Source organism: Nycticebus coucang, chromosome 1 (genome assembly GCF_027406575.1).
Source record: "Nycticebus coucang isolate mNycCou1 chromosome 1, mNycCou1.pri, whole genome shotgun sequence".
Lineage (NCBI taxonomy): Eukaryota > Metazoa > Chordata > Mammalia > Primates > Lorisidae > Nycticebus > Nycticebus coucang.
The window spans coordinates 142615110-142635875 of record NC_069780.1 but is presented as its reverse complement, the minus strand read 5'-3'; the positions used below and the strand labels follow the sequence as shown (position 1 = coordinate 142635875).

Here is a 20766-nt window from a genome sequence, read left to right as displayed (position 1 = left end):
TTAATATTATTTCAAATCAATTGGTCTGAACTGAATGAGATATAGATATACTGAGGAGAATCAAGTCAATTTTTATTAAATTTACTTCCAAATTAATTTATTTCCAATTGAAAAACTAAAACATAGATTAACTATTTCACTTGCTAACAAAGAAATTAGAGACAGGTAAGAATAATCTAACAGAAAATATCTAACCACATTTAAATCTTGGAATTTCAACCTATTTATCTACAAGTATACACAAAGACTGTGATTAAAGTTTGACTGACTTTTTGATGGGTAAACAACTTAAGAACAAGAGAAACTAGTACCATATAGAAATAATAATAGAAGTTTCTTTACAGAGAGAAAGGAAAGGCCACAATTATAAGCAGGGTTCTACATATCCATAATCACAAACAATCCTTCTTTAAAAAAAAAAAAATCACTTCCCTTTTCTGGTATTTTTATCCCACCAGAGAGTTAAAATTAAAAAAAAAAAAAATCATTTATTGTTCTGTTCCCAAGAGGAACAGAGGAACTGGTGCCATCCAGTGAGTATACTGTTTAGTCTTAATTATTTTAACACTTAATTACTTTTGCTGTTTTTATTTTTCCAAAGAGATTTAAAAGACTAATTGCATTAAAATAGGAACCAGTCCTTTGAACTTATATTTTAAACCTGAATATTTTTAGCAAATAATTTAACATTTTAAATTCTGTTTTTTCATTCAGTATGCTTAAATTGTGTTCCTAATATAAACATGTCCCTATACTACATATTAAAATATTTATGAGGCTGAAAAAGAATTTTTATACATTTTCTGATATATACACATTGTCATTTTTAGGCAGGCATGCAAAGTAAATTATGATGCCTACATTTTTTTAACATGGTAGTTTTCCTACTTCATTATTTGGGTTAATGTCATCTTGTTCCCACTTGGTTGTTGTGTTGGAATGTGGGCAGTGGATGAAGCAACATGAAATGACTCAGTACTAGGGCATATGAATTAAAGGCACCTCCAATGAAAAAATGCCCTGTAGTCCAATTATAAGAATACCAGAAAATAGAGATGGTGAGGGATTTTAAAACTATAACATTTTAAAAGATAAAATGGGCATCATAAACTTAAGATTTAAAGAATAAATGTATTAGAATTTGTTAAATTCTACCTGCATCCCTTACAGGAAATTTTAAACTTAACTTAATTTAGGATTATTCAAACATTTAGAATTAAATATTACATAAATGGCAGAAAAAGTGCACTGTCAAAGCTATATTAATAATGTTATTAGATATAAACTATATTCACCATAATTCTCTCTTAACATTTGTGTCATCAAAGAACACATATAAATGACTAAACATAAGCATTAAGACTTCTTACCCCGTATTTACATTGGCGGGATGTTGCTCCATACTGGAAACGACATTGCTCATCAGCATCATACACCTGACCTGGGGCCACAGCTGGATAAAGAAAGTCACGCTTGGGAGGCTCATTATCAAGGCAAGTACCACGGCCTGAACTGTTCAACATAAAGGATCAAAGGAAATTAGGTAGTCTATGGACTATTTCAGTCACAATTATGAAACCATGTGTTAAATTCTTTGTTTTTGATAATTTGATGCATGAAAAACAATCTGTTCTCCCAATATATAGTCACGTGGCTTAAGTGAAACCTGAAGAAGAGGTCCAAATAGTTTTTGCCAGCAGCAAGACACAATAAAAGCATCTTAAGACAACAATCTAAAAATGTTATTTTAACTTGTAATTTAAACTAATTTCTGATGAAATCAAAACAAAATTTCATATTGCTCTAAACTTCTTGTTAGTTTTCTTTGAAAATATAACCACAGCTGGTAGTAAAATTAAAAACATGAAATGGAGAAAATTTAAAAAAATATATGGTTGTAATACTTAAAGACTTAATTTATATACTTCCACCTTGGGCAGAACAAAAGATGCCGTGGTAAGACATGTCCATAGGTTCTTGAAATATTACACTAATAAATGGGCCGAGTAACAGAGGAGGCCAAGATCCAAAGTTTTCTTCTCAAGTATAGTAGAAGTGTTTAGTCTCTCAAAATTTTCGTATTTCATCTAGGATCATCAGAATTGGAAAAGAGAATGTTCTCCTTTCTCTATAATTTCTGCTTTTTAAAGTATGTCTGCATTCAAATATAATATTTTAATTCAGTTGGAACAAATAACATAAAGATTGCCAAAAGTCAGAAAAAATACCTTCATTTAAAGAGCTTTAAACTTTGCTAAATATAATTGTTCATTTTTATTTAGTCAGTGTACATAAAATAGGACAGATGCTTTTTTACTTTTCATTTCACATGTGAGTAAGTTAGAATTTTTAAAGAATTCCTATGCCAACATTTAAAAATTTTTTCCAACATTCTTGTCCATTGTGCCAGCACTTGTGTGTTTTTTTTTCAAATCTTTTCCATCCACTTTGCCAAAGGAAAATAATTTTACAAGTAGAAGTTTTTCAACTATTATTTAGAACAGTACAAATTTTCATTTACAGATAACTGAGAAAGAACTATGCATAACAATGAATTTCATATTCACTTAAGTTTATCATATTCCTAAAATGTAAAAGTTAACTTGTTATATAAAAATGTATATTTTGCACAGCAACATATTAACACCTTTTAAAAACTGAACCATACTATTCCTAAGGTAATGTAGATTCAAAGACCCAGGGACAGAATATTGACTTCTTTACACTTTCTCCTTTCATTTATTCTCTCTTATCTAGTTTTTTATCCATAGAAAATATTTAGACTGAATATTAAATATGGCACCAACAGAAATGGATTATACTATTGGCTATTACAGTGATTTCAGCTGTCACTGCTCAAGGTATCTTATGAACCTGCATTAGATAAGCATTAGAACAATGCTTTTTTACCCAACTATCCAGTTTTCATGACAGAAGTTATTTCCTTTTTATTGTTTATTTCCTTTTAGACGTTGACATATATCTTAGCAAGAAAAACTATTTCTAGATGAATATTTAAAATAGCAAGCACTTTTTATTTTATATTGTAAAATATCTTTAACCTACATGGGTAGGCAAACTATAGGCAAATGTAATTCTACTAATAAATTTGAAATTATATATTAAGGTTAATAACAAAGAGATAATATTTGAATAGTATAATAGAAAAAGAAGAACTATTTTGATAATATGGATATTGGTGAGATAATTGAATTAGTAGTTTAATTCCTCAATTTTCCTTCCACAATATCAGTTTCCTCTCTATCTACAGTAAAATTATAAATACCTTCATGAAATGAATTAAGTATGTAATAAAAATAAACTAACAAGTTAGGTACTAATATAAATCAACAGAAATATTAAAAACTATGTACAAATTACAGGATCTTATAGGTAAAAAATATTTACCAAAGGCATAACAAAAAAATGTAGGATATATTCACCTAAGTGCCACCAACTCAGAAGGTATTAAAGATGATCATCTACTGTGTAATTACTTTTGGAAATATAAAAAATTAACCTAAACATTTAGAAGAAGTACTATGTGGAACCCAATAATAGATATCCTGAGGAAAATTTTTTTTCCTGATAGCAAACTGAAAACTGGTTTACTTAAAACAGAGGAGCCAGAATAATTATTCTAAATTATTGTTTTAGGGTATCAATGGGCTTCTAATCATAGTTTCTGTTCTTTAAAAAATATCAAATCAGATGACCATTGCAAGGACCTTCAGACACCAAGAATGCTGTGTACCGTTGGCACCTATGGCTGAAACTCTTCTGGGACAGTTTATCTCAAAAGTACATTTTTGTTTCAGTTCTTTGGAAGTAAGTACAGGATATCTGCAAGGCTGATATAAATTATAGGTACATTTCTACAAATGTTTACTACATATATAGTATTTTTTTCTCCTAGTAACTAGCATATATAGGAAAACCTGGATTAAAGTATCAGGGGGATGGGATTTTCTTATTTTAATTCTTTGTTTTTTTTTTTGGAGACGAAGTCTCACTATGTCGCCCTTAGTAGAGTGCCATGGCGTCACAGCTCACAGCAACCTCAAACTCGAGCTTAAGCAAATCTCTTGCCTCAGCCTCCCAAGTAGCTGGGACTATAGGCTCCCACCATGACGCCCAGTTATTATTATTTTTTTTGCAGTTTTCATTGTTGTTTAGTTGGCCTGGGCAGAGTTCAAACCCGCCACCCTCAGTGTATGTGGCTGGCACCGTAACCACTGTGCTATGGGCATGGAGCCCTTATTTTAATTCTAAACTGAGGGTTAAGCAACCAAAATGCTTTTTGCATAATGTAATAAAAATTTTCTGCTATTTTGCTGCTATTTTCAAGTAGTTAAGTCTATAGATCATAAATATTACTTAACTCTTGAAATAATAATTCTGGTATTTTCATGCCTCTGATTATCAAAATTACCATTATGAAATATTACAGGTACAGGTATAGAAGATAGAGGACATGGATTTGAGAGATGTATAGTTAGCAATGAAACTTATTTTCCTTATTTTTTTCCTAAGAAAATTCCCAAATGTTCAACTCTAATCACATCTTACATTTCCTTCCCCTAGGGGTACTACTATTCTGATTATTTATAATAATTCCTTGCTTTTCTCAATAATTTTACTTCCCAGTTATTTATATGCTTGTTTTTGGATTTTATATATAAGAAGTCACTCTGTAGGGTTTTTTTTGGTAACTTTATACTTTTGTTCAATATTGTGAATATGAGATACTTCTATCTTGATGTAACTGTATCTTGTCCATTTTTCTTCTTCAATATTCCATTTAGAACTATGCGATGATTGTTTATTCATTCTTCCATTGATGAATATTTGAATTATTTTCAATTTCTGGCAATTATAAATTACAATGAAGTGAATGCTTTTTACAAGTCCCCTGGTGTAAATGTGCTTTCTAAAAAAACGTACTTTTTAAAATATTAGATGAGTTATTGTTTTATACTTTGTAATTATCTCATTTTAAAAAACAGAAGTTATGGAAATTTTTATTTAATATAAGGTTCTAGATAATTGACATATAACTATACAATTCTTAAAAGGCCAAACCTAGTACTAATTATGTTACTATCAAAATATTACTGATCTGACATACAAAGCTTCTCAAATTTTTTATCAAATAACACTTTTAAACATAGATGATTTGTGCCTTGGTGTTACATGCAAATTTGTCCACTCAGAAGACACAAAGGTCATGCATTAATAAATTATTGTACACTACTGTTGGTCTCCAGCTATGAAAAATTATTGTAACTTACTAATGTTAAGCATAGATATACTTGTTCAGACTCAACATTTACATGTACAAAGTAGGTCTATGATTATTTCTCTAGCAGCATATATTTCACAACCAAAAATGCAACCCCAGCCACCGTGGAGCTCACAGCTGCCAGGCCACGTGGCTGTGACTGCCTTAAAAAAGAAAAATAAACAAAAAACTCAATCCTCGTATCATTTACAGTATTACAGATAATTATTCAATTCATAGCCCTAATTTTGTTCTGCTTCTAAGACAAAGCAAAAAAAAAAAAATGTATTGGTTTAAGAATATGCTTCTTCCTTGATTATGAAATTCATAGTAAATCAAACTATATTTATATTTCCAGAAATCTTTGCAGCATGATGAGAAAGTCATATTTTTCATATTCCACTTTTAATTTAGAGAGGTCTTATTTACATAGTCCAAAAATTAGCCTTGAATATAGGAATATGAGCCAGAGATCAGTCATCAACTAAAATTTACAGATCCCTATGTAAAATATGTACAGAATTCTGGCTTTGTTTCCAGAACACACGAGGACATACTCCTAATTGTGATTTCAGATTTATTTTCACTAAACAATCATGCTATAAAGTATAGACTTTTAGTCTACAACAGAATGGGTCAATCTAAAAAATGAATCTTTATATATAACCCTTTATATATAATCTTAGCCTCTTAACAACAACAAAAAGTTAACATTTAATGCCACCTCCTATTTTTTCCCACAAAGTTGTGTTCATAAACACAAATTAAGCAAAAATGAATTAAGTTGTTATCATCTGTAGCAAGCTAAGTGTCTTATCTGTTTTCATAAATTATTTTGTCAATCTTCATGAAACTAACAATTTATTGCCTTCTAAAGTCAAATCTTTTCTCTCACCGTGTGTACGACTGGGTGCTTGAACATTTTGAACTTGAAGTTTCCAGGGTACAAATGCTGTACTGAGAGAGCTTTTTACTCTTCCGTCCCCGCCCCCTAATATTATGACTTCTTCTCAAAGATATTTATGGTTAGAGCAAGGTTCCCAAAATGTGTCAGATAAACAGGAAGAGAAACCTGTTTGACCAAGCTCTTTCTTGGATTCTACATTTTTAAAAAAGGTCCCACCTATAAAGACAGTTTTCCATCTAATATATTGATGTTGACCTTTAAAGGTAATTGCTAGAGAGGAAATGCGAGTGCCTTGGTCATCTTGTTCATCTTACATCACTTATCTTATATTTCTATTCTCATGTTTCTTCCTAATTCATCTTCAACCATAATATTGCGTTCAGCTTCCATCCTTTCTGTAAAAAATGGCTACACTATATTTAATTTGGAACTGTAAGAAATTTTGATATGAATCTTTGACAGTTCAAACAATTTAACAGACTTTAATTTTCATAGAGCAAGAGTTAATTCACAGAGCCCTGTAATTTTTGAAAACTATATGAAATTACTCTGTACTATTGCTAGGTGGTGGAAAATGTATGAAAGACTGGCTTAAATTACTTTTGGCTGCCTTCCACTGCCTGGTAAATTAGCCCATAGTCATCAGTCCGTATGAGCCATAATACCAGGTTTATTTCTCTCTATTTTCTAAATAAATAAATAAAGTCCCGCAGGCAGATAGGAAAGACACTACCTGCAAAGCCGTCGTCGGGAAAACATCAGAAGCTGGCATAACACGTCCATTTTAACGGAAATGGGTTCTTTATTATTTAATCAGGACGGCTTCTGGGCGATTCATGAACCACTTATTGAATCACCGAGTTTAAGAAATCTGAAAAAAAATATTGGGAGTTGGTAAACACCATCTCCTGATTGACCAATAGCATCTAGTGTTTCAGAATGACACAAGAGACTCTATTCTATTGGCATTTAAAGGCCATGGAATTGTTTTCAGTAGAACATAGTGAATAGTGAATCTCTATAAATCATAGAAAGCTCATTGTTAAAATCCACCATCATCTTTGGCCTATACAGTCACTAAATAGAGAAAGGTATGCGTTTTGTTGGCCGGGCTGCAGTTCCTAAACAATTCATCTTTCAAGATTTCTTTTTCTTGAGAAGAGAAGCTTAAATAAAATGTTATGAGCCTTTTGAGCCAACTATAAAACATAAATGTAACCTCAATCCCTGATCAAAATATCACTGGTTTTTAAAAAATATCACGCATAGCTGTTAAAGCAATTAAGTTCACTACATTAATAAAAAGGTACAAAGACATTCAAGAAAGTTACTATTATGTCTTTGTGCTCCAGTGAACTGACCTTTTTAAAGGACCTTGTGTTTAAAACCCTTATTGCTTGGTCAAATTATAATCAGATTTGTTTAGTTTATTACTACAGAAGGGTGGAAAAGCCAACTTTTTCCCAAGTCTCTACCCATTGTCTTTCATATCCATCTCTGATTAATGGTTTAACTTTGTGAACGGTCCCATGAGGATGCACAAGAGAATTATTTTTATAAAATACAAGATAAATAAGCCCATTAGAACCCCGTCAACACTAATCATGCTTATACATACAAAATGCAAAGAGACAATAAGGCTTAAATAATGCTTTTTGAATTAATTCTTTTAATTAACTCAATGAAAAACTTTATTGCAACTAGTAATCATTTTACATCCCTCACCAAACTAGCAGTGATTTCTTAACTGCATTTTATCAGCAGTTGAGGGATTTCCTTTTGGAGTGTCTTAACCACCTTAATATGGTTTTAACTAGCAAGATCTGGCAGGAAGTCAAAACTGATCCTTGTATTTAGAATATGAGATGGTAGTAGCAAACGAGTTCTACAGTAGCCAATGGGACAAAAGCAGGATAGAAGAGAGAAAAAAAAAATGGTACTTTTAAAAAAACAAGAAAATGGTAGCCATAGAAAATGCACAGCAAACCTGAGCATATTATATCACCAGTTTGTCTTGCTGGTGGTAGACATTAAGACTACATTAAAAAAGACATGAGTCTGGCTCAGCGCCTGTAGCTAAAGCGGCTAAGGCACCAGCCACATACACCAGAGCTGGCGAGTTCGAATCCAGCCTGAGCCTGCCAAACAACAATGACAACTACAACCAAAAAATAGCCAGGAGTTGTGGTGGGTGCCTGTAGTCCCAGCTACTTGGGAGGCTGAGGCAAGAGAATCACTTAAGCCCAGGAATTGGAGGTTGCTGTGAGCTGTGATGCCACAGCACTCTACCCAGCGCGACAGCTTCAGACTCTGTCTCAAAAACAAACAAACAAAAAAACCATGAGTCAAGTCAAGGGAGAAATTTCAGATCTCACTTGATTTCTGGGGAGAGCAGATCTTCAACAATGCTTGAAATATAGGTAAATGATCTCATTAAAATCATTTTATAAAATGACATGCTAGTGCTTTGTATTTAAAACTATTAAAAGATGTCATACAAATTTCTCTGTGGTCTGTCCTTATAGCACTTCACTCAATTTTCGTACTAGGCAAACATAATGTTATAATTATCTATTACTAAGATTAAAAACTGTAAGGTTATAGTAGAAAATCTGCCTTCTGAAATAAATTTCCAATTCCTTCAACTTTAATATTATGTTTATTAATTTTAAGGAGCCTATTTTAAACATTATCTTTTGGTTTTTGAGTAAAGCACTGTGCTAGGTAATTTAAAATCTCCTGTTTGTGGTCTTTTAAAAATAATGTAGTTATACATTGTCAAAATAAGATCTGGCTATTATAATATAAGAAGGAAAATTTTAATGGATAATATTACTCTACATAACCTATCCGAATTTTTCAAATTTTACTAAATAGTAATGTTAATCTAAACTTTGAACAAAGCCAATTTTTAAAAATAATTGCCTGAACTTTGTGTACGCCTCCCTTTTTCAGAGAGTATTTAATCTCTCCTACCCAAGAAAAATGTTACACAGAACAGTAAAGAGAATGGTAAAGCAATAAAGCATTGAACCTTGATATCACTTAAAATAATATTTACCATTTAATGAATTTAATATTTACCATTTAATAATATCTGTAAAACAGATATTATAGCATGATACATAATTACATACATAATACTTGATGATATAAGCATTATGACGTAAACTCATTTAACAAATTAGGATACTGAAGATTAGAAATGTTAAGTAAGATGCCCTAAGTCATATAGTTGAGACTCAAGTCTAATAGTTTCCAAAGTCCAATCCTGGGCTCGGCACCTGTAGCTCAACGGCTAGGGAGCCAGCCACATATACTGGAGCTGGTGGGTTCAAATCTAGCCTGGGCCTGCCAAAAACAACAAGGACAACTACAACAAAAAAATGGTTGGGTGTTGTGGCAGGCGCCTACAGTTCCAGCTACTTGGGAGGCTGAGGCAAGAGAATTGCTTAAGCCCAAGAGTTTGAGGTTGCTGTGAGCTGTGATGCCACAGCACTCTACCAAGGGTGACAAAGTGAAACTCTGTCTCAGCAACAACAATAAAAAAAAACAAAGTCCAATCCTGAAGCCCTATTATGGAAGGTCAGATGTGGAAGAACATCTGCTTTCATGAACATGGTTATACCTGAGCTAGTTTATATTATTCAACATTTAAAAAGCAGACTCTGGGAATATATATTAAAGGACCAGAGAAGAAGTTCCCAAACTATAAAAAGGATGGGTTGCTTAATAAATTTTCAAAAACAAATCCTTTTCATAAAGTGTTCATTTCTTGGATGTTTGGTTTTTGTTATTTGTTATTATTAGATACTTGACTCTTAAGTAGAACTCTCTTCACTAATAATATGAAATATAGTAAAACCTCCACAGTTGACCACCTCCCTACAATGACCTGTTTCTTAAGTTGACCTAATTTTCATAGACTGAACATGCACCACATGTATGTTTCAGTACAGTAGGTCTAGCTCCTTATGTTAACCACCTCCATATATTCACCAGTTTGTTACAGTTCTTTGACTGGTTGACTTATAGAGGTTCTACTGTGTATAATCAATGGATTAAAACTTGGCTTATAGCTAAAAAATTAAATAAATCTAAATTCTTTCCCATTTATTGAACAATTGTAACATTCATATCACAAACCCCACTTAATCTTTGTTCCATTTCTTGTAATCTATTCATTATGTTCTATATGAAGAAAAAAATTTGCTGTAATGATATATTGAAGCATTTGGGGAACAGCTGAAATATCACTAGGCCTTATAAATGTTATCCATTATGCAAAGCTACATATTAGCCTTCTACCAATGATTTACTTCTGGAGCAATTTATCATCACTCTCCAGAGATTACTTACTCTAGAAAGCTGGTGATGTAGTCTCGACTGCAAGCAGACCAGGAAAAAGGATTGGTATTTGCAGTAATGTGAGCTGCCATAAGTTTTGCTGCTTCATGACCTTTTGTCCCACAAGAATTTCCAATTCCATCATGGTTCATACCAAAACTGTTTTGATATAGAAGAAACATAAAAGAAAGACATAAGAAAAAACATAAAACAAACTCCCAACACAACCTATTTTTCCTTATGTGGCTGTTTATTAGTCCTATCAACATATGCCTTCCATCAAGACAGATGAGATCCTCTGAACAAATAATGCTTAAAGAGACTAAGGAATAATTTAATGATACCATATACATATACACACACACACACACACACACCTAATTCTATTTAAATTTATCATATACTATCATATGTTATCTCACATGATTTAATTTCTTCTTGAACAGAAAAAGGAACACATGAATCCTAACTTCATAGATGAGTAAACATTTAGCCAAGATTAACAATCTATTAAAGATCAGAGTTCATAAGTGTTGAGATTGTTAGTAGAACCTGCCTTTTAACATGCTAGCATTCATTCTACTTCACAATGCTCACTCTAAAAGGGAATGATAAAAGGATACCTATGATCTATTGGTATAGGTTTATAGGTTTTATAGGCCAAATACAGAAGTCCTTTTTCTTGTTAATATTGATAAGGAGCATTAAATACAGTTTTTATTTGTGTATGTGTATTTTCAAAACACCTTTTGAAAAACGTTGATATATTATTTAAGAATTATGGTTTTTCCTTGTCATAGTCTCACTTCATCTTACAAGGGTACATGTGAAACTTAGTAAATGTAGAATATAAATGTCTTAACACAAGAACTAAGAAAATGCCATTTTTCAAAGATTTTCTTCATCATTTTTTTCCTATGTAGAATAGCCATGTTTAGTGCTAACAATGTGACTAAAAACACATTTCAATCATTAAAACCTTTTTCTGAAATGGCTTACCCACTGCATATGAATACACTTTAATCTTCATAAGTAGCCAGATCTGGGTTGATTATTACTTAAAAAATAATATGGTGCCTCCATTGTGACATTCTAATAAATGCACCATATGATATATGTTCAAGGAAAGGTGCTAGAGAAAAATCCTGAAAAGGTGGTTGAAAATAGATTAGTAGAAGATAACTAATGAAAGTAAACATTCTTATTTGTCCTCTGCTGCATATAAATATGACAGACTTTGTAATTAAGAGCAACTGAATATTTCTGAGTCAGAGAATATTGAATTGATTCAATTTTGGACAGGTTATTATAGTAACTCTTATGGTAGAGATATTAAAGCGGGAAAAGAATGGAGCATGGTGGGGGCAGACAGAAGATCATTTTTAAGAATTTTTTGTGTTTTGTTTTGTTTCATTTTTTAATTTTTTTTTTTCGTTGAGACAGAGTCTCACTTTGTTGCCCTGAGTAGCATGCTGTGACATCATAGCTCATAGCAACCTCAAAGCCTTGAGCTCAAGCAATCCTTTTGCCTCAGCCTACTGACTAGCTGGGACTACAGGTGGCCGCCACAAGACCCAGCTATTTTTTTCTTTAGAGACAGGGTCTCACTCTTGCTCAGGCTGGTCTCAAATTCGTGAGCTCAGGCAATCCAACCGCCTCGGCCTCCCAGAGTGCTAGAATTACAGGTGTGAACCACCATGCCTAGCTTGAGAAATAATTTTGGTCTGAAATAGGGCACTGGATAAACAGGTGGACTTAGATTTGAGATATGTTTAGGAAGTAGAATGTATTAGTCTTTATTAAGTACAATATAAAAAGAGCTATAATTAAAATATATACCATGTTCACATGTGGAGGGTAAAGAGGAGGAGTTAGTAATTCAGGTAAACCAGCAAAGAAAGAGAAGAAGTATATGAGTATACACAGCCCTAAATTAAAACATCAATTAACCTTCCAATAACATCCATATTTAGTATTCTAGTTTCACACTAATGCACTGGAGTCAACCTCTTTGAGGTCTTCTAGGAATCTGAAAGTGAAGTTTTTTTGTTTTTTTTCTTTTTTGTAGAGACAGAGTCTCACTTTACGGCCCTTGATAGAGTGCCGTGGTGTCATACGACTCACAGCAACCTCCAACTCCTGGGCTTACGTGATTCTCTTGCCTCAGCCTCCCCAGCAGCTAGGACTAGAGGCGCCCGCCACAATACCCAGCTATTGAAAGTGAAGTTTCAAGTGTGCTAAATCAGATGTATATTCTGTGAAAACAATCAATAGATTCACATAAAAAGCTAAAAAGTGTAAATGAGTAATTCTAGGAAATTAATATTTCTTATTTCTCCCAAAGGTGGATGCTACTGTGTTAACAATACTATGACTCATTCATAGCATTACCTTTTAGTAATTGTTTTATATATACCTTTGTGTCATGTTAAAATAAATGTAAGCAAGCTTTAAGAGAACCAATTTTTAGTTCCTCAACTTTCTTATGTACTCTTTTCTTTAAAAAGTAAAACTTCTACTTTTGGAATCATATTTTCCTACCTTACAAAAGAAAAGCATATAGTTCACCCATCCATAATTGTATAATAGTGTATTCCCTGGGAGTGTAAAAATATGAGTGCTAAGAATAGAGATAAATGGAAACATTCAGTGTCAGTGTTACGAAAGAGAATTACTTTAAATGATTGATTTTAATTAAACCAGATCAGGTGGTTTCCAATTCTTTACTTTCATCAAGTTTCCAGGAGGACTTAGTCAAAGTAAGTTTACTAATAGTAAATTACTTTTTGATAATAGATTACCATGTTTACGTTTTGACAAATAATTCAAAGAATTGAGTGACATTTCTATAATAAACTCCTTATATACATGTCTATTTCTTATGTGAGTAATTTTCTTGGCATTCACATCTATAAGAACAAAATATAGAAATATAATTGATGACAAAATCTTGCCTCATTCTAGCAATACAGAGATAATTGCAGTAACTGAAAACTACAACTAATTAAAGATACATCTTCTAGTAAAAAATTTACTCACACATTTAATAATTTATCAAAATTTATAATATGTGTCCTCCTCCAATCATTAATGATTAAGTAATGTAATGAACATTAAATCCAGAAGAAAAATTTTTTTCTTTTTGATCACAGAAAAAATTTTCATCTAATTTTAATTTACTCGATTTTGTTGTAGAGATATATGATACTGCGTATAACTTAAAATATTCCTAAGCATAAAATATCTTTTAAAACATATTAAGATATTTTGAAATATACATTAAGATAAAATTCTGAAAGAGAATAATTATATTGAATTAAAAAAGGGAAAAGTGATGTAAATTTCGACTACAGATCCTGCTCATGTATTTTTAAAATATATAATGATAATTACCTAATTACTATGGGTTATGGATTAAATTAGATATATTTAATATTTAGGAAAGGAATATGCCTATTTTATTTTTGAATGTCAAAATTGGCAATACTCTAGAAATTTTATCCTTTGCAATCACTTAGACATAAAAGGAAAATTTTAGACATCTACTAAATAATATAAAATAGGGTATAGAATTTTCTTAAATTCTTTCTGAAGTATCCAAGCAAAAAGATTTTAAAACCAATGAACTCAAGTACTGAAGGAGAAAGTCCAGAGTTCTATTTCTAATAGCAATCCTTATGGTTTAGATTTGAGATACAAGTAGCTATCTTAAGGATTTAGGTTTCACCTAAGAGAAGATATTTTTATAGCTCTTATTTTATTATTCTTTTTTTTTTTTTTTTTTGAGACGGAGTCTCACTATGTCGCCCTTGGTAGAGTGTCATGGTGTCACAGCTCATAGCAACCTCAAACTCTTGGGCATAAGCAATTCTCTTGCCTCAAGCACCCACCACAATGCCTGGCTATTTTGTTGTTGTAGTTGTCACTGTTGTTTGGAAGCCCTGGGCTGGGTTCAAAACAGCCAGCCCTGGTGTATGTGGCTAGCACACTAGCCACTGACCTACAATTGCCGATCCTTTAGCCCATATTTTAAACATAAGAAATCTCAGAAATGATCTGCCAATGTCCAATAGGTCACCAACAGTGATACAAAATGAAATGGGAGTTTACAAATGCCATTCATGACATTAATTTCAAAAGATCCCTCTGTTCAGAGATCAGAGTATAGAGCTTCAGGTTGATCACAAAATATACAGTGGTACCTTTGTAAGTTGAACACCTAAGGGACTATAACGTACTGGTCAACACACAGAGGTGGTCAACATAAGGAACTAGGCCTACTGTACTGATAAGTAAATTGGTGCACATCTGGTCTGTGAAAATTAGGCCAACATAAAGAGGTGGGCAAGGTAGGGAGGTGGTCAACTATGGAGGTTCTACTGTATTCTTCTACGGTATTTTCTTCCTTTTGACAAAAGAAGTGAAACTCATTAGTGATTAAAGAAAATAAAACAAGATGCCACTTTAAAACCATCACACTGGCAAAAATAAGACTATCAGCTAGGACAAAGTATCAGCACTGGTGTAAAGAAACAAGTATTTTAGCACAGAGTAGTTATAGTGTGATCAGAGCAGCTGTTCTGAGAGAGCAACTCATTAGGACTTAGTCAAATTAAATAGCCACATACATTATAATCCAGCAATCCTATTCTTGGATATATATCTCAGAAATACTCTGAAAAGGAATACATATAAGTTTATGGCATAATTATTTATGGTAGCAAGGAGCTGAAGACAATTTAGGTGTCTGTCCCTAGGAAATGGGTAAGTAAACTTTGGCAGAGATGTATTACGGAATACTAAGCAGAAGCCAGAAGCAACAAAGAAAATAGATGTCTACACATATATATGAATACATCATAACAAAAGTAAAAAATAAGAAAGGGAACAAAGTATTTAGCATTATACCATACAATGAAACAAAAATTACACTTACACTGTTGAATAACAAAAGATGGGCTGAGAAACTATTCTAAATTAAAGACTAAAGAGACACAAACAAATGCAATGGAAACTGTAGTGGAACTGTATTAGAAAGAAAAACTGCTATAAAGGACATTGTTGGGACAATTGATGAAATTTGAAACTTGATTGTATATTAGATAATAATAGTGTATCCGAGTCAATTTTTCTAATTTGATAATTGTACTGTGTTTATATAAGAAAATATCCTGGGCGGCGCCTGTGGCTCAGCGGGTAGGGCGCCGGTCCCATATGCCGGAGGTGGCGGGTTCAAACCCAGCCCCGGCCAAATTAAAAAAAAAAAAAAAAAAAGAAAATATCCTTTGTTCTCAGGAAAAAAATACTGAAATTTTAGAAATATAACTTACTCTCAAAGAGTTTGGAAAATACATAGAGAGCGATAAAAGAAGTGCTGCAAACTATTAACAATTTCTGGATCTGGGTGAAAGACACGTGGAAAATCTTTCTACCATAGCAAATTTTCGGTAAATCTAAAATATTTTCAAACTTAAAAGTTAAAAAGCAAGCACATACACAATATAAAACAACCTGCAATATTTCATAAGCATACATATGTATTCAAAAGATACACATCAAATTCATTAGAGCAGTTGTCTGTGGGAGGGGATTAATGGGAATATAGAAATATATACATTTATAGAGATACTAAACAAAGGCCTTTTGAGTGTACAGATACTGAAAATGATGCTCTGCCAATGAAGTAAGTAAAGGTAAAAAGAGAGAGAGAATATTAACTCACTCTTTGTTTTTGAGTTTTAAAAGTAATGATGAAAAAAGAAGAACAGAGCCAAGTTTGGCAAACCTGGGGCTAGTTAAGGTACTAATGGGTGAACAGTGGTAACAAAAGAACATCTTGGCAGCACCCATAGCTCAGTGGGTAGGGCGCTGGCCATATACACCAAGGCTGGCAGGTTCAAACCTGACCCAGGCCAGCTAAAACAACAATGACAACTGCAACAACAACGAAAAAATAGCCGGGGGGTTGTGGCCAGTGCCTGTGGTCCCAACTACTTGGGAGGCTAAGGCAAGAGAATCACTTAAGCCCAAGAGTTTGAGGTTGCTGTGAGCTGTGATGCCACAGCACTCTTCAAAGAGTGACAACTTAAGACTGTCTCAAAAAAAAAAAAAAAGGGAACATCTCCATAGTTAGTTTTATGTGTGTAGTAAAGCAATTCAGATTATACAGAGTTACTGATTTTCATTTGTGGAGGGTTTTTGGAACACACACACACAGACAGAAAGTGACAGAGAAACAAAGAGAGAGGTTAGGAAAGAGAGAGTCTTCTTTGGGCCTCTGTGTTCCTCCACTTCTTGCTGAGTATGCCAAGAATGCAAGGCTCTGATCACTTTCTTGAACTCAGATCCTTTTGCAGGGTAACTTTGACAGGTAAGGTAACATCTCCCTTGGACAAAGAAAGGGTTAATGTATTTATTTCTATAAAGATCATAGATTCTCCAAGCTCAAATGTTTCTCAGGTGTGATGCAAACCTGCTATGTGTGCATTTATATGGGCAGTATTGTGTCATCACTGTGGAATTTGGGGCTAAGGGGAAATAATGTAAATATGCTGATGCTTATGCTGCTTGTAAAATCCTTTGCCTCTGACCCAGAAATATCATATCTTTTGCTAGCATCCATGCAACAGTAATAGGTAACCTATTAGTTTCTAAGTAGGGTAAAATCAAATCTCAAATCCAATGAGAGTGATTGATAGAGAGAGAATAGTAATCATCACAGAAAATTAAGTAATCCTGAAAGCAAAGTACTCCACCAAATTAGTCTTAAATGTTTGGAAAATGAACAAATTCTCAAAGATATCTATTAAAACAAAGTAAGCTCTTTTTGTTGTATTTCCTTCCCAGGACATAAATTCTAGGTACAAGAATTTCAATTAAATCTCTGGATAGGTTCAAGGAAAAAAAACATACATTCCCTCTCATTATCTTAGTATTTCTTTTTATATCTCAAAAGTTTAAAAAGCATTAACTTTTTCCAAATATTGAATAAAAAAATTCCCTCTTGGCCCTGTAAGATATTACTCAAAAACAATAAGAAAAAAGAAAGAAAGAAAGACAACTCTACATTTAATGAAAAGTAGGATACTTCTAAAACCACGAATTGCAATATCATGTGTGTGGAAGGATGGCCGAATAAAGCAAAGTTGAAGAGAGGTGAAGACAGACAGTAAGGAAGACACCAATCACTGAAAATCTGTGCTAAAGCGAAGAGAGCATGTTTCCTCAAGGTTAAGTGCAACAACTTGAGGAGCAAAACCAATAATAACTTCTTATGAACAGTTAGAATAAGAATCCAAACTGTTGAAATATACCCCCTTGTTCTAGTTGTCAAAAAAAGGGTAGGCTGAGATAACAGAGTCACACAAACCATTTTTATAAGAAGTAAGAGTCTGTCAGAAAAGATGAGAGATTTTGTCTCACTATCAGTTTAATAAAAAATATAGAGTTAAAGAAATTGAATCGTATAAAAATACTGTATCATTAATAAATTATTACTTACTGAGAAAGTAGCTCTGGCCCCTACCCAATATAAATCCCACATAAATATTTCATCGAGGAAAATCAAGCTTATTCAAATATGTGCCATTCAAAATTAATAACAAGTGGATCTATAAATACATGAAAATTTTTTAAAGAACAGGAAAATACAAATAGAAGATGAAGAATACTTGATAGAAAAAAAGTTGCTACACAAACTATATAAATTAGACACATCTGGCCAGAATTTGAACAAATTTAATGAAGTCATCATTTTATAAAGCAATTTAATGTAGATATAAGCAATCAGGGAAGATATGGTAAGGCAAGAGATGAGAACATGACCCACCAGAGGAAATAACTGAAGAGAAAAAAAAAAAACTATCATAAGAAAAGGTCCCATCAAAGTAGCAAAAAAGTTAGATAACTGTTAGAAATATTTCTCACAAGACAAAGAAAAACAAGCAAAATGAAAATGGACAGAGATTAAAAAGATCAAAGTAAAGGAATCCCTAATATATGTATTACTGATGTCCACAAAAAAGAGAAGCAAAATCATTTTTAAAAGAAAGAAAGCATTAAAATGCAATGCAAGAAAATATTCAAGAAATAAAAATAGCTAAAATCTAATCAAAATTGAACTACTCTATATTCTAGGAAAAACTAACATAGGATGATGAATCTACACTTACCCACATCCCACTAAACTTCTTGGACTTCAAAAATGAATACAATTAGAGTAGTTTCAGATTTCTCGGCGATGGTATTTAACACCAGCAGACCATGGAGTAATGGCCTAAATCTTGTACCCAAACTGGCATAAAAATCATTTCTAATAAGAACTATGGGAAGAAAGCTTTCATGGGTTAGTTCAACAAAAATTGCTACAAGATAAACATCAGTTTTGTTTTAAAATAATGTCAAAGTTTGATAGCTTACTGGGTTTCATAGTAGGCAATACATACGACAAGGTAAAATTGACCAGTCCAATTAATTTCCTTGTCTTATTACTTAATTACATTTTTTTCTTGGTGTGTTTGTTTTTGTGAGGTTATTTTTAGTCTCCTACATACCTAAAATATGATATTTTAAATCATAATACTTAAGAGAAAATAAGACATAGATGTATGTTCTAAAAAATAATTATAAAGCAAACATCCATGCTATCTCTACCAAATTTAAAAAACAGATCATTTCAGCATAATGAAAAAATGTCTCTCATGTTCACTTTTAACAATCATATTCTTCCTCCCCGCAAAAGAAAACCCATAGCCACTTTTGTGGCAATCATTTCCTACACATCCCTAAACAATATTTGTTAATTCTGTTAGGTTTTGAAATCTATAAAAGTAGAATCACACTGTACATATTCTTTTATAACTTGCTTCATTCATTCAACAATTTGTTAAGAGTCTTTTCTGCTGAAATGTCCAGCTGTACAGCATTCATTTTTTTACTGCCGAACAGGCTATAATTGTAAATATACCATTTATTTAAATATTTTATAATGATACATTCAAGATGATTCCCAGTATAGGCCTACTCTGAACAGTACTGATAAGTATTCTTGAATATGTCTCCTGGTAATATATGTAAGACTATCTGTAGAACAATTTCTTCATTTGGCCTTAGGATCTTTTACCCTCTTAAAATTTTAATATTGAAGACTCCAAAGAACTTTTGTTTATGAGGTTTTAACTAGTCATATTTATTATATTAACAATTAACTAAGACATTTTAAATGCATAATTCATTTAAATGCATAATAATCCCTGTATATTAACACAGTCATTTAAAAGTATTATACTTCTCAAAATAAAATATTTCAGTAAGAAAGGTATTATTTTATTTCATTTTCACTAATCTTATCAAAGATAACTGGATTCTGATATCTGTTTCCTCATTCAATATCTTGTAGTATTTTGTTTTGGATGAAGTATCTGATGAAAATCTGGCCTCAAATTAATGTGTAGTTGGAAAAAAGAAGAGTATTTTCATAGTTTTTTCAGATATTTAGGTTGGTGTAAAAGTAACTGCAATTTTTGAATTGTTGAAATTTGCTATTTGATGCTGAAATATATTCTTGATGTGGTTAGGTAATACATCATTTTAATGCACATTTCTTGTTTTATATTTTTTTGCTTATGACATTACTTTCTGTTTACTTTATATTTCCTTTTTTTTTTTCTTTAAGAGGCAGAGTCTCACTTTGTCACCATCGGTAGAGTACCATGGCATCACAGCTCACAGCAACCCACAGCTCTTGGGTTTAGGCATTTCTCTTGTCAGCCTCCAGAGTAGCTAGGACTACAGGCACCTGCCACAACACCCCGCTATTTTTTTCTTGCAGTTTGACTGGGGCTGGTTCGAACTCGCCACCATTGGTATATGGGGCCGGTGCCCCACTCACTGAGCTATAGGCACCGCCCTATATTTATTTTGGACTAGAGCAGGGGTCCTCAAACTACGGCCCGCGGGTCACATGTGGTGGTGGGAACTGTATTTGTTCCCGTTTTGTTTTTTGCTTCAAAATAAGATATGTGCAGTGTGCATAGGAATTTGTTCATAGTTTTTTTTTTAAAACTATGGTGCAGCCCTCCAACGGTCTGAGGGACAGTGAATTGGCCCCCTGTTAAAAAGTTTGAGGATGCCTGGACTAGAGAAATGATGTTAGGGCGGAGCAAGATGGCAGCCGAGTAACAGCTTCCTTGCATCTGGGCACCGTGAGTCTGGGGAGATAGGACTCCAGGAA

The 20766-nt window shown here is 32.7% G+C and overlaps 1 protein-coding gene across 1 annotated transcript in view; it reads right to left on the bottom strand.

Annotated features, from left to right (window-relative positions):
* Positions 1 to 20766, bottom strand: part of ADAMTS6 (ADAM metallopeptidase with thrombospondin type 1 motif 6) — a 410832-nt gene that overhangs the window by 138270 nt on the left and 251796 nt on the right. Inside the window, exons 10-11 of the mRNA XM_053589876.1 lie at positions 10548 to 10694; positions 1371 to 1512 (exon numbers count right to left, since the gene is read on the bottom strand). Coding sequence (XP_053445851.1) covers positions 1371 to 1512; positions 10548 to 10694 — 289 coding nt within the window. The remainder of the gene's footprint in view (positions 1 to 1370; positions 1513 to 10547; positions 10695 to 20766) is intronic.